Source organism: Glycine soja, chromosome 17 (assembly GCF_004193775.1).
Source record: "Glycine soja cultivar W05 chromosome 17, ASM419377v2, whole genome shotgun sequence".
Lineage (NCBI taxonomy): Eukaryota > Viridiplantae > Streptophyta > Magnoliopsida > Fabales > Fabaceae > Glycine > Glycine soja.
Genome location: NC_041018.1, coordinates 2,395,714 through 2,412,544, shown reverse-complemented (window position 1 = coordinate 2,412,544; position 16,831 = coordinate 2,395,714). Strand labels below are relative to the sequence as shown.

General features: G+C 31.8%; 4 protein-coding genes and 1 non-coding gene across 5 annotated transcripts; 3 read left to right on the top strand and 2 right to left on the bottom strand.

Moving 5' to 3' along the window:
• Positions 1-19: 19 nt before the first annotated feature.
• Positions 20-6,059, bottom strand: LOC114393731 (ubiquitin-conjugating enzyme E2 32-like). The gene is made up of 5 exons (XM_028355155.1): positions 5,846-6,059; positions 5,402-5,533; positions 4,841-4,925; positions 899-1,062; positions 20-765 (listed from the first exon to the last, which is right to left on the bottom strand). The coding sequence occupies exons 1-5, from the start codon at positions 5,951-5,953 to the stop codon at positions 319-321; spliced, it is 936 nt and encodes a 311-aa protein (XP_028210956.1). The 5' UTR covers positions 5,954-6,059; the 3' UTR covers positions 20-318.
• A 1,539-nt stretch (positions 6,060-7,598) lies between these two features.
• On the top strand, positions 7,599-9,262 carry LOC114392369 (probable bifunctional TENA-E protein). Its single transcript, XM_028353486.1, has 3 exons — positions 7,599-7,816; positions 7,962-8,179; positions 8,743-9,262. The coding sequence occupies exons 1-3, from the start codon at positions 7,661-7,663 to the stop codon at positions 9,056-9,058; spliced, it is 690 nt and encodes a 229-aa protein (XP_028209287.1). The 5' UTR covers positions 7,599-7,660; the 3' UTR covers positions 9,059-9,262.
• Positions 9,263-9,959: 697 nt separating this feature from the next.
• Positions 9,960-10,031, top strand: TRNAH-GUG. The gene has a single exon. It is a non-coding gene; the product is annotated as a tRNA-His (tRNA).
• Positions 10,032-10,520: 489 nt separating this feature from the next.
• On the top strand, positions 10,521-10,988 carry LOC114392809. The gene has a single exon (XM_028354033.1). The coding sequence runs from the start codon at positions 10,584-10,586 to the stop codon at positions 10,839-10,841; it is 258 nt and encodes an 85-aa protein (XP_028209834.1). The 5' UTR covers positions 10,521-10,583; the 3' UTR covers positions 10,842-10,988.
• Positions 10,989-14,259: 3,271 nt separating this feature from the next.
• Positions 14,260-15,884, bottom strand: LOC114393980 (zinc finger CCHC domain-containing protein 10-like). The gene is made up of 2 exons (XM_028355511.1): positions 15,769-15,884; positions 14,260-15,438 (listed from the first exon to the last, which is right to left on the bottom strand). Exon 2 carries the CDS (start codon positions 15,334-15,336, stop codon positions 14,557-14,559), a length of 780 nt encoding a protein of 259 aa, XP_028211312.1. The 5' UTR covers positions 15,337-15,438; positions 15,769-15,884; the 3' UTR covers positions 14,260-14,556.
• Between the last annotated feature and the right edge of the window lie 947 nt (positions 15,885-16,831).

The following is a 16,831-nucleotide window of genomic DNA, read 5'->3' as shown; positions in this document are numbered from 1 at the left end:
ATCAATAATGCTACTCAACTATTAAAAATATAAGCCACGAAGTTGTTTGTCCGACCTTTTTGTCAATGATGAGTACTTTCGGTTTGTATACATAAATCAGGGGTCATAAGCAAACAATAAGGCATTGTAACTGTACCTACCACATAGTAGACCCTTGCTCACGAACTCATAGCTGTAGTATATATTTATATTACCATAATTACAAGCCAATCGTACAATTCAAAAATCATAAAATATCAGAGAAGTTCTAAATTTTCCTATCGACTATACCTGGGCTAAGAATCTTGATATTGAAGCTAACACGAGCAAATAATTCATCTAAGATTCATCCATGAAAACAGCACCATATTCTGTAGATTTAATGAACTTCTTCAGCAAAAGAACCACAATTGCTATAGTAAGCCCAATAGCAGCAAGTGTAAACAATCGATCGTCAGATTTTTGAATCCTTGTCTCTGGTTTCAGATTTTGAACCCTTGCATCTGACTTTTGGAGCAACTGGTTACTTGAGCCGCTGGATGAATTATCCATTGAAGCTTCAACTCCTGCAGGGTTAGAATTAACATTGACAGGGAGTTCTTGTTCTTCAACATCTCTGTCGCCTGCTTGATCTGGAATCTCCACTCCCGCAGGTAAAGCTTCAGGATTATGTAAATTAACCTGGGCCTCAGCCTCAGCCTCCTCAGTTTTGGAATGTTCTTCAGAAACTTGTGAGGGGGCAAGTTGTGGAACGGGGGATGACTTGCTTAGCATATACTCGTGTATCTGGGATAAAACAGTACAACAGAGAAAATATGCATCCAGGAAAAAACAATAAGCAACATTTTACCTGGTACAATCAGCAGAAGATACTAATGAAAAACATGCACTGGACAAAAAACAATGAGCAACATCGTACCTCATCAATCAGTCTTTGACGTTCAGGAGTCCCAAATTTTGGAGGTGCTTCACGGGATTTAATGGCCAAGGCACGCCTGTCTTCTTTCTTGTAGTTTAATGAGCCCAACGCGCCATTTGGGTTGGTGGGCATGAATGCAATCAGGGCGACTAAAGCAGTCCTTACTGTAAAAATAAATTTACATCAGCTCAGTGAGAAGCTTCTTCCATCAAATGTAAAGAATGAAGCTCCAATGTTTATAATTAATTAATTAATGGTTTTAACTGTTGGAAAATAAAATAAAAATGAAGGAAAATAAATATGAAGAAGATGCACAGTCTTGAATTAAATAACAAAATAACAGTAGCAAAATAAATTTAATTGACAACGCACGAATAATTCATTATAACATACAATAAGCACAAGAAAGAATTAAATTAAGGGAAGAAAGATATAGCCTGGGTTGAAGCGCGTAAACGCTATCCTTAGAGAGAAAACGCCCCCACTGCACGGGTAAGAAATTCTGATTGCGCTCCTCTCCCAAGATACGACAACCCGTTGGTTCCGATCGTGTGCAGCGAAAGGATCCCCGAACCTTATGAACACCAATGCTCTTGCTCTCACAAAAATTAAGTTTTGTATAGGAAAAGAAAGAGATAAATTGTTGGCAGAAAGAAACCAGAGCTCTCAGTCTATCTCTAGAAAAGAGGAAAGAGATATATATATAGGCATTTTGCAACAACAAAATATGACCGTTAGAAATATGACCGTTGGAAAACCAACCTACAGTTGTCAAAACAAATCTAACAAACTAGTTTGACTCATTAAAACAAAATCTTAAAAAAATCTAAAATAAATATTTTATTTTATAAAATAGAATTAATATATATATTTATAAATTTTAAATTAAAACACAAATATTTATCAACATTCCCCCACATAATTTAAAATTTTAAAATATATTTTCTGAAAGATAAAAATATAAGAGAAAGAGCATGTGATATTGTATTTCGGTATAAGGAACCTTCCGGGTTTGAGCCTTATACCTAGTGTTTATGAACTTCCATCCGAGAAAAATGTAGTGACTTGATTGTCTTGAACTACATATTCTTTAACCGGACTTTAGTACACAACTCCTACAATATTGGTGTTCAATTAGGTTCTAATCAGTGGTAGCGCGTTACACGGCCTTGCGCTTGTATCTTGTTTCGTGAGTGTCACTTAGAGATTAGCCCATATCTCACAGTGGCGGCCCCACCACCACACTCACTAGGTGAATCCTCAAAGAGTGAGTTGTGACCCTCACCCCTACAATAATTGTCATCGGATTCATTAAGAGGTATTTTTTTTTCATCAAAAATACACATATATAAATACCTCAACCTTAATATTGCCACAATTTATAATACACCTCGTCATAGGAATGAGAAACGGAACAGCTCCGTCAAATTTCATTTTGGTGTACTTTAGTCAACAAACAATTTCGTTGTTACCCGTTGAACTCCATTCATGGGATCACCAATCACACGGAGACGGGTGTCCATTGTTGTAACTAAATAATGGGCTTTAATCTCATTCCCCTCGACGACTCAAGTACTTGTTGACGCGTCAACCCTTTTGTAAGCGGATCCGCAATATTATTTTCTGACCTGACAAAGTCAAGAGAAATGACACCATGAGAAATCAAATTTCTGATAGACTTATGTCTCACTCTTAAGTGTCTTCTTTTTTCATTAAAATTTTTGCTAGTAACTTTAGATATAGCAACTTGACTATCACAATGCATTGGAATTGAAGGTATAGGCTTATTCAACAATGGTAGATCACATAACAAATTTTTAAGAAACTCAGCCTCACTAGTAGCAGTATCTAAAGCAATAATTTTTGCTTTCATGTGAAATAATAATTTGTCTAGTAGATTTTCATGATACTACACAACCATCTAAAGCAAAGACATAACCACTTGTCAATTTTATTTCATCAAAATAAGAACTTCAAGTTTGTATCATTAAATCTCTCAATTACTTTCCAATCTACCAACTGCATATGCAATATCAGACAAGCCTAGAGAAGTTTGTCAAATGCAATAAAGAACCGATACTTTGAGAATATGTGAAGAAAATCCTTTACTCAAATTTTTCTTTAACTTGATGGATGAGTCATAAGGAGTAGAAACATGTTTCACATCAAAATAATTAAACTTCTTTAATATATAGCTTTTCAACATACTAAGATTGGGTAAAAGTCATGTCATCATTTTTCTTTATAAGCTTAATACCCAAAATCACATCTACACAACCAAGGTCTTTCATACCAAAATTTCTAAACAAGAAAAAATTTACATCATTTATGAAATTCATATTACTACCAAATATCAATATGTCATCCAGATACAAACATAAAATGACGCATCCATTATCATCAAATTGTTTCACATACACACATTTATCACTATCATTAATTTGAAAATCATACAAAAGAATAACTTAATCAAACTTTTGTGTCAATGCTTTGGAGCTTGTTTCAAACCATACAAAGATTTAATAATTTATTTTTCAAGAAAAAAATATTTTCAAAGAAAGTCACATCTCTAGACTCCATAATAGTACCATTAGAAATTTCAGATACTTCTGAATTAATAACTAAGAATCTATAAGTAGTATTATGTAAAAAATATCCAACAAAATATAATTAGTATTTTTTTTTTTTCAATTTTCCTTTTCTTATTAATAGGGATATTAACCTTTATTAGACACCCCCACACTTTAAGATATTTCAAATTTGATTCTCTTTTTTTTTTTTTCCATAGCTCATAAAATTTTTTTTTGTTTATAAGGTACTCTTTTAAGAATACGACATGCAAAATATAAAGTTTCACCAAAGTATTTATTTTATTGTTTTTGTGTGTTATATTTTCACAGGCTTATCTTTTATCAATGAGTTATAAATAAAGAGACAATCAGTCAACATGTAACAACAAAATACTTGCAACATTAATAATAACGTTAAACAATAAGAATTAAAAACCAAACAACAAATGTCCTGATTTTAAAAACTTGTGTTCACAGGATCATTTAACCAAGTAAAAGATAGTTTTCTAATCATATAGGAATGAAATTAGAAGTATGCTTTTAGTTTTTCACATAAACTAATTCTAAAAGCATTTTCTCTTCAAAACCACCATTAGTGAAGAAAATATATTGTAAATCTCAAATTATAAGAAAATATTTTTCAACAATTTCTCACTAATGTAAAAATTTAAGGAAATGAAATAATATAATAAAACATTTTTAATAAAACATAATACATTGTGTCTTCATCCATTAATTTTCGAGACTTACTAAAAAGGGAGTCAATCATATTCATGACAGATATTTTGGTAAAATAGAATGCTCCTGTAGAAAAGACTATGCAAGAAGAACGTGATAACGACTTTTCTCTCTAAGACTGTTGGAAAATAAAATAAAAATGAAGGAAAATAAATATGAAGAAGATGCACAGTCTTGAATTAAATAACAAAATAACAGTAGCAAAATAAATTTAATTGACAACGCACGAATAATTCATTATAACATACAATAAGCACAAGAAAGAATTAAATTAAGGGAAGAAAGATATAGCCTGGGTTGAAGCGCGTAAACGCTATCCTTAGAGAGAAAACGCCCCCACTGCACGGGTAAAAAATTCTGATTGCGCTCCTCTCCCAAGATACGACAACCCGTTGGTTCCGATCGTGTGCAGCGAAAGGATCCCCGAACCTTATGAACACCAATGCTCTTGCTCTCACAAAAATTAAGTTTTGTATAGGAAAAGAAAGAGATAAATTGTTGGCAGAAAGAAACCAGAGCTCTCAGTCTATCTCTAGAAAAGAGGAAAGAGATATATATATAGGCATTTTGCAACAACAAAATATGACCGTTAGAAATATGACCGTTGGAAAGGGTGGAAAGGGATATTACTTACCGCTCCATGATGGTTGCCAATGCTCAGGGTGATGATTTGATATGCTCAAGCAAATCTTGGTTTGTGTCTCAAAACGGCCACTAGGCTGACATCACAACAGTGAATATTTAGCTTTTAAGTTCCAATAATTTAAACACAAAATCATTATAAGAAACAGAAACACCCAAAACAAATTCAGGTAAACATTTTAAAATAGTTTAATTACCCATTTGATTTCTATAGACCTATACTTGAATTATTTTTGGTCTTCATACTTAGAAAGTAGACGTTTCAGCGCCTACATGTGCACTTTTAAAACCGCCACAAAACAAATTCGTAGCTAGAGTGACAATTTTGGGCAGTTTTACATCGCAGTGTTAGTTAACGGCAAGGACTAAAACAGAATTAAGAGACACTTAACAGAAGGGATCAAAAAATGGAATTAAAAGTGCGTGTGTAAGGACTAAAATGTCTAGTTTCTAGGTATAGGAAACAAAACATAAAAATGGTGTAAGAACAAATGATTAATTAAACTTTTTTAAAATAAGAATCTGCTCAGTCTAAAGGGGAAACATATCTTACTGTGAGCAACATAAACGAAGGAGGTTTGAAGGGATATTCTGAAGGCAGCTGAATCCGTCCGTGATAAATACCACCTTCAAATTCAGTATCACGAGGCCCCCTTATAGCAAATTGCCATTCAAATATATTTTCCTGAAAGAAAACACTTTAATGCATTATCATAATGACCACCGTAATCGTAGCTCCAACCAATATTTTTTTTTCTTTCTCAAAAAGTAGACCCTTCAATTTTGTATGTTATTTTTTTATCTTCAAAGAAACACGATTAGCTAGAAATCCAAGACAACAGGCGTAATTGCTAACAGTTAAAGAGGAATACAACGTTTTAATTGCAACAGAAGCAAAATAAGAGAAGGTACCCGTGGCTAAACAAAACAATTAGTGAAATTGAAGAATGAAAAGCCTAAGAATAATAGTACAGGAAGCGAAAGCAATGAAAAGAACCTCAAGAGGGAGGCTCAGGTAGTCATCGGAAGGGTTTGATTGCATCTCCTTGAGCTCTTGGAGAATCCGCTTCACAGCTGGATTCTTAAGGTTGTGTTTCTCCGCCATAGCTGATAAGATCACAATTGCTGCTCAAAGCTATGCCCATAGGGAATGCATAGTATTGTGTTGTGTTAGAGAAAATATCAGAGAGGGAATAATAATGTAATGGAAATTGCAGGGGAGACGTTAGGTATGGCTCAAGGGGGACACGTCATGATTTCTGATATGCCTCTCTTTCATTGGACAGATGGACCTGACGTGTTTATTCTCTCTGCTTGATCCGGTAAACCCCATAAGTCAATCAAAATTAATTTCCTTTAATTTGGATTTCGACAGTCATGTGACTCATGTTCAATTTCATAAAATCCGATTAGCATGGGGTTTGGTAATCTTTTCTGTTCGGTTTAATTTGATATTTAGTAAGCAAGAAAATGTTTTTTTTTTTCCTATGCGAGGATATACACTCCCAAACTTACTTCAACCTTGATTTTATTACTTATTTTCTTAAAATATAATAATTGTAATAAATAATTAATTTTCATCATTAGATCTCAATAAAATAAATAATTCTAAAAGAGTTCAATTTATACTAATTAAATTATTTTTAATTGAAACAAAATATTTTTTTTTTCATTTTCTTTAATTTTGAGAAGTATTTTTATCTATGGATTATATATTAAAAGCAAAATATAAATAAAAAGTGGAATAATTATATATGACATTAACTATTTAATATTTAAATTATTTTAAGTAATAATTCACCTTTTTAATATATAAATAAACTTTATTTTAATTTAAATTAAATATAATTAAAAATTTATAATCATACTTTAAATCACATGTATTTTTCTAGAGAAGTAATAATATTGAGACAAGAATGATATTATATATGAGTTTGAAAAAAATGAAAAGTATTTTATATATTCTATTAATAAGTTGTTAATCTAAGTTGAATTGGAGTCAATCTTAGATAAGATATTAAATTTAAATTTTGTAAATGAAAAAAGTGATTAAAATAAATATATAAGTTAATTTATAAAAAAATCATTTAATTTTTTTAAAAATATATTTTATATTATTTTCCTTTTTTATAAAAACGCTTAATATTTAGGAAGAAGTTTACTTTTATCCAAACAGTTTGATCTAATTCAACAAAACTTTAAAAAGCTTGATTTGCAACACCGAATAGACCTAATTGACATCTCTAGAATCTAGCTGAATTCCTTTGGAAAATACTAGTACTAGAAAGCGTGGGACACTTGTAAGGGCTTTAGCTCATGAAAGCCCACCGAGATTGCCAAATGTACTTGTGCATGGGCTTCTATGTTACTTCAAAGCCACGTCTAGTAGTCCACCAGAGCGGATAGCAAAGTTGAACTCTTAAGTTTAAAGCCCCCAATTAGTGACTAGTGGTTAATTGAGCATCCATAAATCTAATTTTTCAGAATAAATAAATAAATTCTTACATTATAAAATTAATTAATTCAAAGTGACAAGTGCTATTTTTTTCAAAATAGTTTTCTATGATATTTACTATAAAATTCTAATTTCAATATAAACATTAAATTTTTAATCTTTGTCGATGTTTGTCTTTTTTTAGGAATTTGTCGATTTATGTTTAAGAATGAATTTACTTTTAATTAATTAACATTAAATTATTATTTTTCTTTTAAATTGTTCACAGCTTACAAAACTATAAATTGGAGTTGCGGGTTGCTAGTCAAACTAAGAAAGAAAGCGAGAAAACAAGAAGTAGTGAGAAGAAGGGAGAGAATGGAGGAAAAGGCAAAAGCTGAGCAGAAGAAGATAGGTATGACCGAGACTTGGTTGAAGAAGCACCGTCTTCTTTACAATGGAGCCACTAGACACCCTCTTATTATTAGCATTCGCGATGGCACCATCAACACTGCTTCCTTCAAAACATGGCTCGTTAGTAATTCTTCACCCTTTTTTTTTAAGTTATTAGTTTAACTTCCTTTTCATATTTAGTACAATTTTGGGTAGCCATGTCAAGATTCAACAAAAATGTTTGCAATTTAACTGTGACTACAATTCTTTCATACTTGTTATGCAGGCACAGGATTACTTGTTCGTTCGGGCGTTTGTCCCATTTGTGGCTAGTGTGCTGATAAAAGCGTGGAAGGAATCAGATTGCAGTGGTGACATGGAAGTCATATTGGGGGGCATGGCTTCTCTGGAGGATGAGATTTCATGGTTCAAGACAGAAGCCAACAAGTGGGGTATTTCACTTTCTGACGTTGTTCCTCAGCAGGCTAACAAAAACTATTGTGGGTAGGTTTGTTAATCAATCATATTTAACTCGTATGTTTTGATATCTACCACTGTCTTTAGTTTTAATGGTGTGATTAGCATCGATGCACGAAACTTGTGAGTGCATGGTTCAAGACAGAAGTGTATAGTTTGCCTACCAAATATTTGCGAATATGAAGGTGGGACTACTGGCCAAAGATATAGGATTAAGTTGCTGCAATATAAAAGTCAACAAATTTATCAAATTTATCTTACATGGTGACTTATGATTCAATAGCAGAATAAAGATTTCAAAAAGAGTCAATTATGCTAAGTTTAATTAACTGTAGACCATTGGCCCCGGTTAAGTTTTTACGGGTTAGATCCTTTCCTAGGTCCTCTAGTTTAATGGAAAAAAGAAACTTGAATTCTTACTCCTCAAACATGACATAACAGCAATGCAATATGATATCGATACAATTCACTGAGAAACCAGGGGAAGGAAACACAGTATACACTTGGATATTTGTAATTTTAGACAAATCAAATGCTACTTTTGTTTGTATTGTGAGTTGTAACATATTCATAGTTTTATACTGTGACAGGTTGCTGGAAAGTTTAATGAGTCCAGACGCGGAATATACTGTGGCTATTACAGCATTTTGGGCTATTGAAACGGTGTATCAAGAGAGCTTTGCCCACTGCATTGAAGAAGGCTCCAAAACCCCACCAGAACTGAAGGAGACTTGTGTAAGATGGGGCAATGAGGCCTTTGGTAAGTATTGCCAATCTCTGCAGAACATTGCCAATAGATGCTTGCAAAAGGCTTCTGATGAAGAACTCAAAAAGGCTGAAGTTATGTTGCTAAGTGTCCTTGAGCATGAAGTTGAATTCTGGAACATGAGCCGTGGAAATGTCTGATATGGTTCAAGAAGCCTTCAATGTATGAATATAATAAAATCATCTAAGCCTAGGGAAATACTGCATATGTTATTGTTCGGTTGGATCATTCACAGCGTAATGTACTGCGTGAAATGTTTACTTTCCTAGAAAAAATAGAGTAAATTAGAACTGAGAAAATTAAAGAAATAATAAAGGAATTCTACTAGTTTGAAAAAGCTCAAATGAGTTTGAACCTTTTTTTTTTTCAAGTCTACGTTCCATTTGCCTTTCAGTGAAAAGAAGTAAAGAAACTTGTTTTTCTGAATTCTGAAGTTGGAAAACTAATAAAGAGAGTTCCATTGGTTTGTATTAGGAGATTTTTCTATCCATTTAAAAGTGAAAACGACTAAAAAGAGAATTCCATTGGTTTGTATTAGGAGATTTTTGTATCAATTTAAAAGTGAAATACCATGTTGAGAGCATGATCATAGCCTCTCCTTTAAGTTGAGCATTACAAACTAGATCAACTAAACTGCAGTAAAAAAAAAAAAAAAGACCAACTAGAAACTGTTACAACAGCGATTAGAATCACAATTTAAAATGGTGGCCACTTAAGTTGTGTCAACTACAATTTTAGCAGAAAGAAGTATTTGAAATGTAAAAATTAACGTGTGGAGTGCTATTTTTATCAGTATGGAATGGTGAATACAGAAATAAGTTGTTGTTCTAAATTGAACTAGTAAGGTAGTCATGCACAAGGGTGAATAGAGATTGCCAAGAGAGTTGAGCTTAATCTGATTCGTTGGTCTTCTATCTTCATTCTTGAAGCTTGAGCGTCAAGATCCTCTTTATCATGCTCAAACATGCAATGAGATTGCAGAGCTTTGGGTATATGATATATTATTTATCTTATTATCATGCTCAAATATCTACTTATAAAGTGGCTGTAGTTTAGTGGTAAGAATTCCACGTTGTGGCCGTGGAGACCTGGGCTCGAATCCCAGCAGCCACATTTTTTTATCTGGGAGATTTTCAACTATCTAAAGTATGCAATTTAAATGAAATGATTTTGACTAACTACAAAATTGTTAATGGAGATCAGTCGAAGTAGCAAATCAAAACCGCTGCACCAAAGTTTATTATAAGAAATTAGCTTTATTAAATGAATCAATTTGTAGGATAATGAATTTGATCAAAACCACGAACACCCTAAAGAAGAAGACGGCTTCATCATGTGTTAATATATGCTTTCAATCTATAAGTTATCCGAATAAATAAGAAAGACAACATAATTTAAACCTTATCTGTTATATCAAGATTCAAGATGAAGATGCTTTCATGCGTGTTGCAATTTTTTTGGTTAAAACAATGTTCCATCAAATGGAACTTTATGCTCCACCCACAATAACTTTATTTGAGAGATTATTCCACTCAAAAAGTGCAAGCTTCTCTATTAAGTTTCAGAACTATTGTTCCTCCCCTTCATCTATATAAACAACACTTCTGATCTGCTCACAAATAAATCAATCTCAGACACATCACATATATTATTTTAGCATAATACATGGCAGATCTTCAACAAAAACTGGATGCTCTGAAGGGTCTTGTTGGTGTGCTAAATAGCATGGATGAGGGTGAAACTCACAACAATGCAACTTCACCCAATAACCCCCATAATCCTACTCCTATGCCTGGAAGGAATCACTCAATTGGAAAATACAACAACAGTGGCACTCAGAAGATCAAAGGTCTGAGTAACCAAACGGGCTTCACCGAAGGCAATGCTAACGGAGCCATCAACTTTGGCAGTTTACATGCCTAAGTAAATCGATGTACCAAGATCTTGAAATACATAAATAATAATGTGACGCATATATTAAAATAAGAGCTTCACAGTTTGAGTGTGGCTCCAATATTTTCAGCTTTTCATTATATATCAATATATGACTTCTTAGATTAACATGCAGAATACATTAGCTTTGTAAATTATTCATTTAGTAGCCAGTTTTACAAAGCGTCATCAATTAGAATTAGGAATTCAGGATGTTGGTAGTGTTAGATTTTGGCACCAACAGTTCGCGTTCCTTATCACGTAGTGAAATCAACAGACGCAATTGAATTTTTTATTTCTTTCTTGACACCACGAGTTCTATAAAATTGATGTGTTTGTAACAACAACAAAAAATTATATTTGCAAAGTTAACAAATGGCTTATGGCTCGCTCCATTGGCAGACGGTAACTGGAAAGAATATACATTATCTTAATTATTTAGGTATAATAAAAAAATTTAAACGAAATTTCCATCTAAGATATTTAGATATATATATGCATTTCGAACGTAGATTTTGTTTATTTGTTTTGATTTAACATGGAAATTCTAACATGATTCACACCTATATTAAGAAAATGTGGAATGAATCACTAAAAAGCTTTGACACCTAGCAATTATTCCACAAGTTGGATCGTATAAGGCTCACAGTGCTCGATGAAAAAGAAAACTTTTTTTGTCTTAACTCATCATTAGAAGAAATGAATTCCCATTAATATAAAATTCGATCAAGAATAAGTAAAATTTAATAAAAAAAATTATTTTAATTAAGAATCAAATTCACTAATATTTAAATAATTTAATTTTAATTTGAGCACATTACATCATCACTTGATTGATGAAAAACAAAACTAACATTAAGGAGTTTTTTTTCTTCTTTTTTCCATTACAATAAACATAAGACACTTTTAATAAAGACTAAAAAGCACACTCAGACAATAGCAATGATATTGTTCACGGCTTCACGAAAAAATAATTAAGATAATGACAATTAAAAAAAGAATCAAATAAAAGAAAGAGAAAACATTTTTTAATAGACAAAATTACAAATTTAATTTCTATTTTATTTTCAATTTTATTATGATAAAGAAAATTTCAAAATGAGATCAAGTTTGAGGTAGTAAGGTATATTATGGTTTACTTATATGAATTACATATTCACATTAGAGGGGAAATAAAATATTATCATATTAATATATGTAAAAGATCAAAATTATTATTGAAAAATCAGCAAAATAATCTAACAATAATAAAGGTGATGAACTCTTGTGTGCCAAGAGACTATATAAGCGTTTCCTACTCAAATTTTACCATATAAAACATCATTTTTCATTAAAAAAAATCTCAAATTTTTTCATAGTACCTTAAATATATAAATAATTATAAAATTTAAAATAAAATAAAATAAAATCTACAGATGGACTATTGTTTGCGGTAATTGTTAATTTTTGACATTCAATTGTTTAATTCATATTCAATTGAATGACTATTGTTAATAGTTGTAATAGAAACACCTTGTGCTCCAAATCTAATTATATGAATGAATAAACGAAAATTATTGTTTTTTTTTTAAAAAAAAAAAAGTATTGCGTGATGGGTATTATTAACCCATTAAGTTTTTTTAAAAGCTAAATTGTATTGGTATAAAATTTACGATTCTTGGTAATATTGTTTAGTGAGAAGGGGTAGTAAGAGACTTCTAATAACACAGTGGAAACATGCTTATGTTGTGTTAAAAGTTTTACAAGAAATCAAATAAAGTTAACCAGATAAAATCATGTTCTCATTGTGTTTAATTTTTTAAACAGAAATAAGTTTCCGCTGAGTTATATTTTTTACAAAAATATATATATTAACAAAACGAAAACAAGCTGTGTTAAAATAAAGGACGAATAAGGTGAAGAAAGACGTAGAATAGCAAATTCAAGGGCGGAAAAACTAGGGGGTGGAAGAGAAGAAAAAAATGGTGACAATAGCAAAGCCCATTAATATTAAGAGGTGCTTATATACTGCAAACTTCTATCCAGGATTGCTCCTACGCTGATGTGACGGAAACCTTAAAATCGAGGAATGCAGCATTGCATTGCATCCAGGTCAAACTAATGCTAAATTTTAAAAGGAGTGGAATGATTGTAGCACTTTCTAGTTTCTACAACTTTTTAAGGAAATAAGGCAATTTATAACATACTACCAGAAGATGGACCACTCTAGCTCAATACACACAGAACGTATAGGTGGCTTGCGTCCTTAATGACGTTTAATTGCTAGATGACTTGTGTTTGAGCTCTAATCGAAAACATTAACTATTAATAAAAAAGAAAAAAGGTAGTACCCCAACATAATTTTCAATTTTCACTTAAATCATAGTTATGCATGACCCAAAACACACACATCAACAAAAGTAAGTAATATAACAAGACTAACAACAATTGACAGCGGAACTAAACATAAAATATCCACCAGAAGCAACAAAACCAAAAGCTAGCATGGTTCATAATAAGCCAACAGATGTAAGCAATAAGCTCAAGGTCAATTAGTTTGATGTTTAGTCTAGACGCCGGAAAGCCCTCAGATTTTTGTTTTTTTGTGAATGACCCAAAAAATAAATAAATAAAAAAGCCTCAGATATAGAGAATATGTAAGAACCAACTCACTTATGAAAGGCTCAAACTGTACAAGAATTAAGTTTTAAATGAGTATCCGAGTATAACAACATTTCAAACTTGCATCAATTGCAAAAACCATCCAACTTCTTAAACATCTCTATTAAATAGAGCACATCCACAAATTTTTTACTTAAATCCCAGTAATGCATGACCCTTAAGGCTCAACACACACACACACATCACACAGGTTTCCAAAGATAAGAAGATTCATCAACAAAATTAAGTAACAAGACTAACTACAATTGACAACAGAACAAAACATAAGGGGGTGTTTGGTTTGGTTGTTTTCTGTTTTCATTTTCACTGAAAACAAAAAACGGTGATGAAAATGTGTTTGGTTGGATTTTTAAAAACATTTTCAGTGAAAATGAAAACAGGAAACAACCAGAAAATGAAAACAATAAATTCTCGTTTCGATGTTTTCAGTTGAGAACAGAAATCTCATTTCGGGTAAAATGAAATTACGGTGACAATGAATGTAATTTTAAGCAAATCTAAAAATACAAAAAGACAAAAAGTCAATATATCATAAATTTTCAGTATTTTTATTTCATGAAAACAGAAAACAAGAAGTTAAACCAAACATGTTTTCAGAATTCTAATCTTTTGAAAATGAAAACAGTTTTCCGAAAATGAAAACAGAAAATGAAAATGCAAACCAAACACACCCTAAGGGATCCACCAGAAGCATCAAAACCAAAAGCTACCATGGTTCATAGTATGCCAACTGATGTAAGCAATAAGATCAAGCTCAGAAGGTTCAAATGAATAATATAGATGCACAAAAGCACTCAGAGCATGTCCACAAAGTTAAGTGTTGAAAGATTAAACCTAATTTGCAAGTATCTCCAGGACAACATAATAATCAAAGATACAAAAACACAACCCCTGCATCTAGCAAAGCTTATTCTACATTACCGATATCACAAACAAGCACCATAGCTGCTGAACCTTCTTGATTGTATCCATGCACTTGGTAACAATCCAACATATCCCCCCACTCACCAACCCTTTTGTTGCTCCCCACATTCTTCGGTCTCATTCAACGTCTTCGATTATTCCTCTTCTTTCTCCGGCTGCTTTTATCATCGGAATCAGAGTCTGAAGCAGAATCTGAATCAGATGATTCTGATGAAGTGTACCTCTTGCGTCTCCCTCTCTTCTGCTTCTTCTTTCTCCTCCGTCTCCGTTCCTCCTCTGAATCAGAAGATGAACTGTAACCTGAACTACTTTCTGAAGAATAATCTGATCCCGTAACAGATGATGACCCACTGCCACTATCAGTCTCGAAAACAGAATCCTCACTATCACTAGCAGAATCAGAGTCCTTCCGATGCTTCCTTTTGGTTTTTTTGGAACTTGTTTTTGCCTTTTCCTCCTTAGCATCAGGAATATTATCATCCAAATCATAAGTCACAGACACATTCACCCTCAATTTAGGGTTTTTAAGTTGCTGGGTCCGGGATGGCCTTGAAATGTAAACCCGTTCATTCTTGCATTCGTATGTCCAGTGGCCACTTTGGAAACACTTTTGGCACTGAGCCAATCCACCGGCTGCCGACATTGCAGGCTTGAGGTCTTTTCTTTCCCCCAATTTAACAGCTTTTTCGGTACTCATCAAATACATCTGCCTCTTTGCTTCCCTTTTCTCCTGCCATCTGCTGGGCCCTTCTTCCTTCTGCCCATAAGCATTGACGTTTCGGGCAGCTGCAGTCGCAGCCCTTTCAGCCTGGGCACGACTAAGGCCTTTCGCAGCACTCAGGGCTGCAGCCTTGATTCTTTCAGCCGCAGCCTGAGATTTCTCTTCCTTCTTACTAGACATGTTCTCTATATGGCCTCAAATTTGTCTTTAATGACAGAAAAATAAACTCCACAGCATCTAAGTTCCCAAAAAAACTAATTGCGCACTATGAACAATCAACACCTGTGATTTAGAGCAGAAAAAAAATAAACGAAAAGCCCAATAATGCAAATTCTACGAAAATCAAAGAATCTCACGAGCGTTCAGGTGTATTGCAGATGCAACAATCAGAGTTAGGGTTCGTTCATAGAGATTTAAGAAGAAGAAAGAAAGAAAAATTAAATCGAACGTATAAAAGAACCCTAAACAATATCCATTGGAGTCATTTTTCAACCAGAATTTTTGGATCTACGACTAACGCTAACGATGAAAGAACTGAAATGAAAATAAAGGTCCAAGAATTGAGTTAAATTAAGAGAAAGCACGGGAAAATGAATTGTGAAAAGATCTCACCTCAACAGGTATTGAGCAAGAAGTTCTCTTTTCCCTCTGATTTTGAAACTCGATTCAGAATTGAGGAATTGGTCACTAATCAGTGCAGCCCATATATAAACAAGAAAATTAGGGTTGAACGGGCTTTTGTTATTTCTTCAAAATATTAAAATATAATAATTATTAATATTACATTCATTGTATTAGAATTCTTATTCTTATATGTAACAAAAAAAATGATTGATAGATAATTACTTGTTTTTAATAAATAATTAAATACCAATCAGTGTTATAACAATTATTAAAATAATATGAAAAATATATTTATCGAATTAAAATACTGGAAGTAATTATTAAAATATATTGAATTGTTAGAATATTTAATATAACACTAAATATTACTTGCTCCAAAATTTTAAAAACAGACTAAAAGTTAAAATTAAGATTTACTATTCAAAATACTGTTACATGGATAAAAATAATAATGATTGCACTATATTTAAATGAGTACTCATTTGTTTAAATTCTAAGATAGGATATTTTAATAAAATTAAATTTTATAACAAATCTTATGCATAATCAAATTTCTTTCTTTATTATAGTTATAATATATATATATATATATATATGTATGTATGTATATTAAAAGATAATTACAAATGACTAATATTTTTTTTAAATTATTTAAAGCAATGTATCAAATTAATTAGAATTTATAATTATTTTCTTAATTTTAAAAGTTTAATTTTTTTAAAACTAAGTAAAAAATATTATTCAAAATTTAATTTATAATTTGTATAAACTGATATTATTATTCAATGAAAATATTAGTAAATATTAAAAAACCTTATGAATTATAATCCTTCAGCAAAGTTAACTTTAAAAGAAAGGAAAAAATAAAAGATAAAATTAAAAAGAATATATCATAAATTTGATTCCTGGAGTATTAATCTCCTTTCTAAATAGTCATCAAAGTAATAAAATTATATAAGTAATATCTAAAGTATCGATTTAGGATTATATATATATAAAAAAAAAAAGTATCAATTTAGGAACTACAACTTGTATAAATTTAAAATAGCAC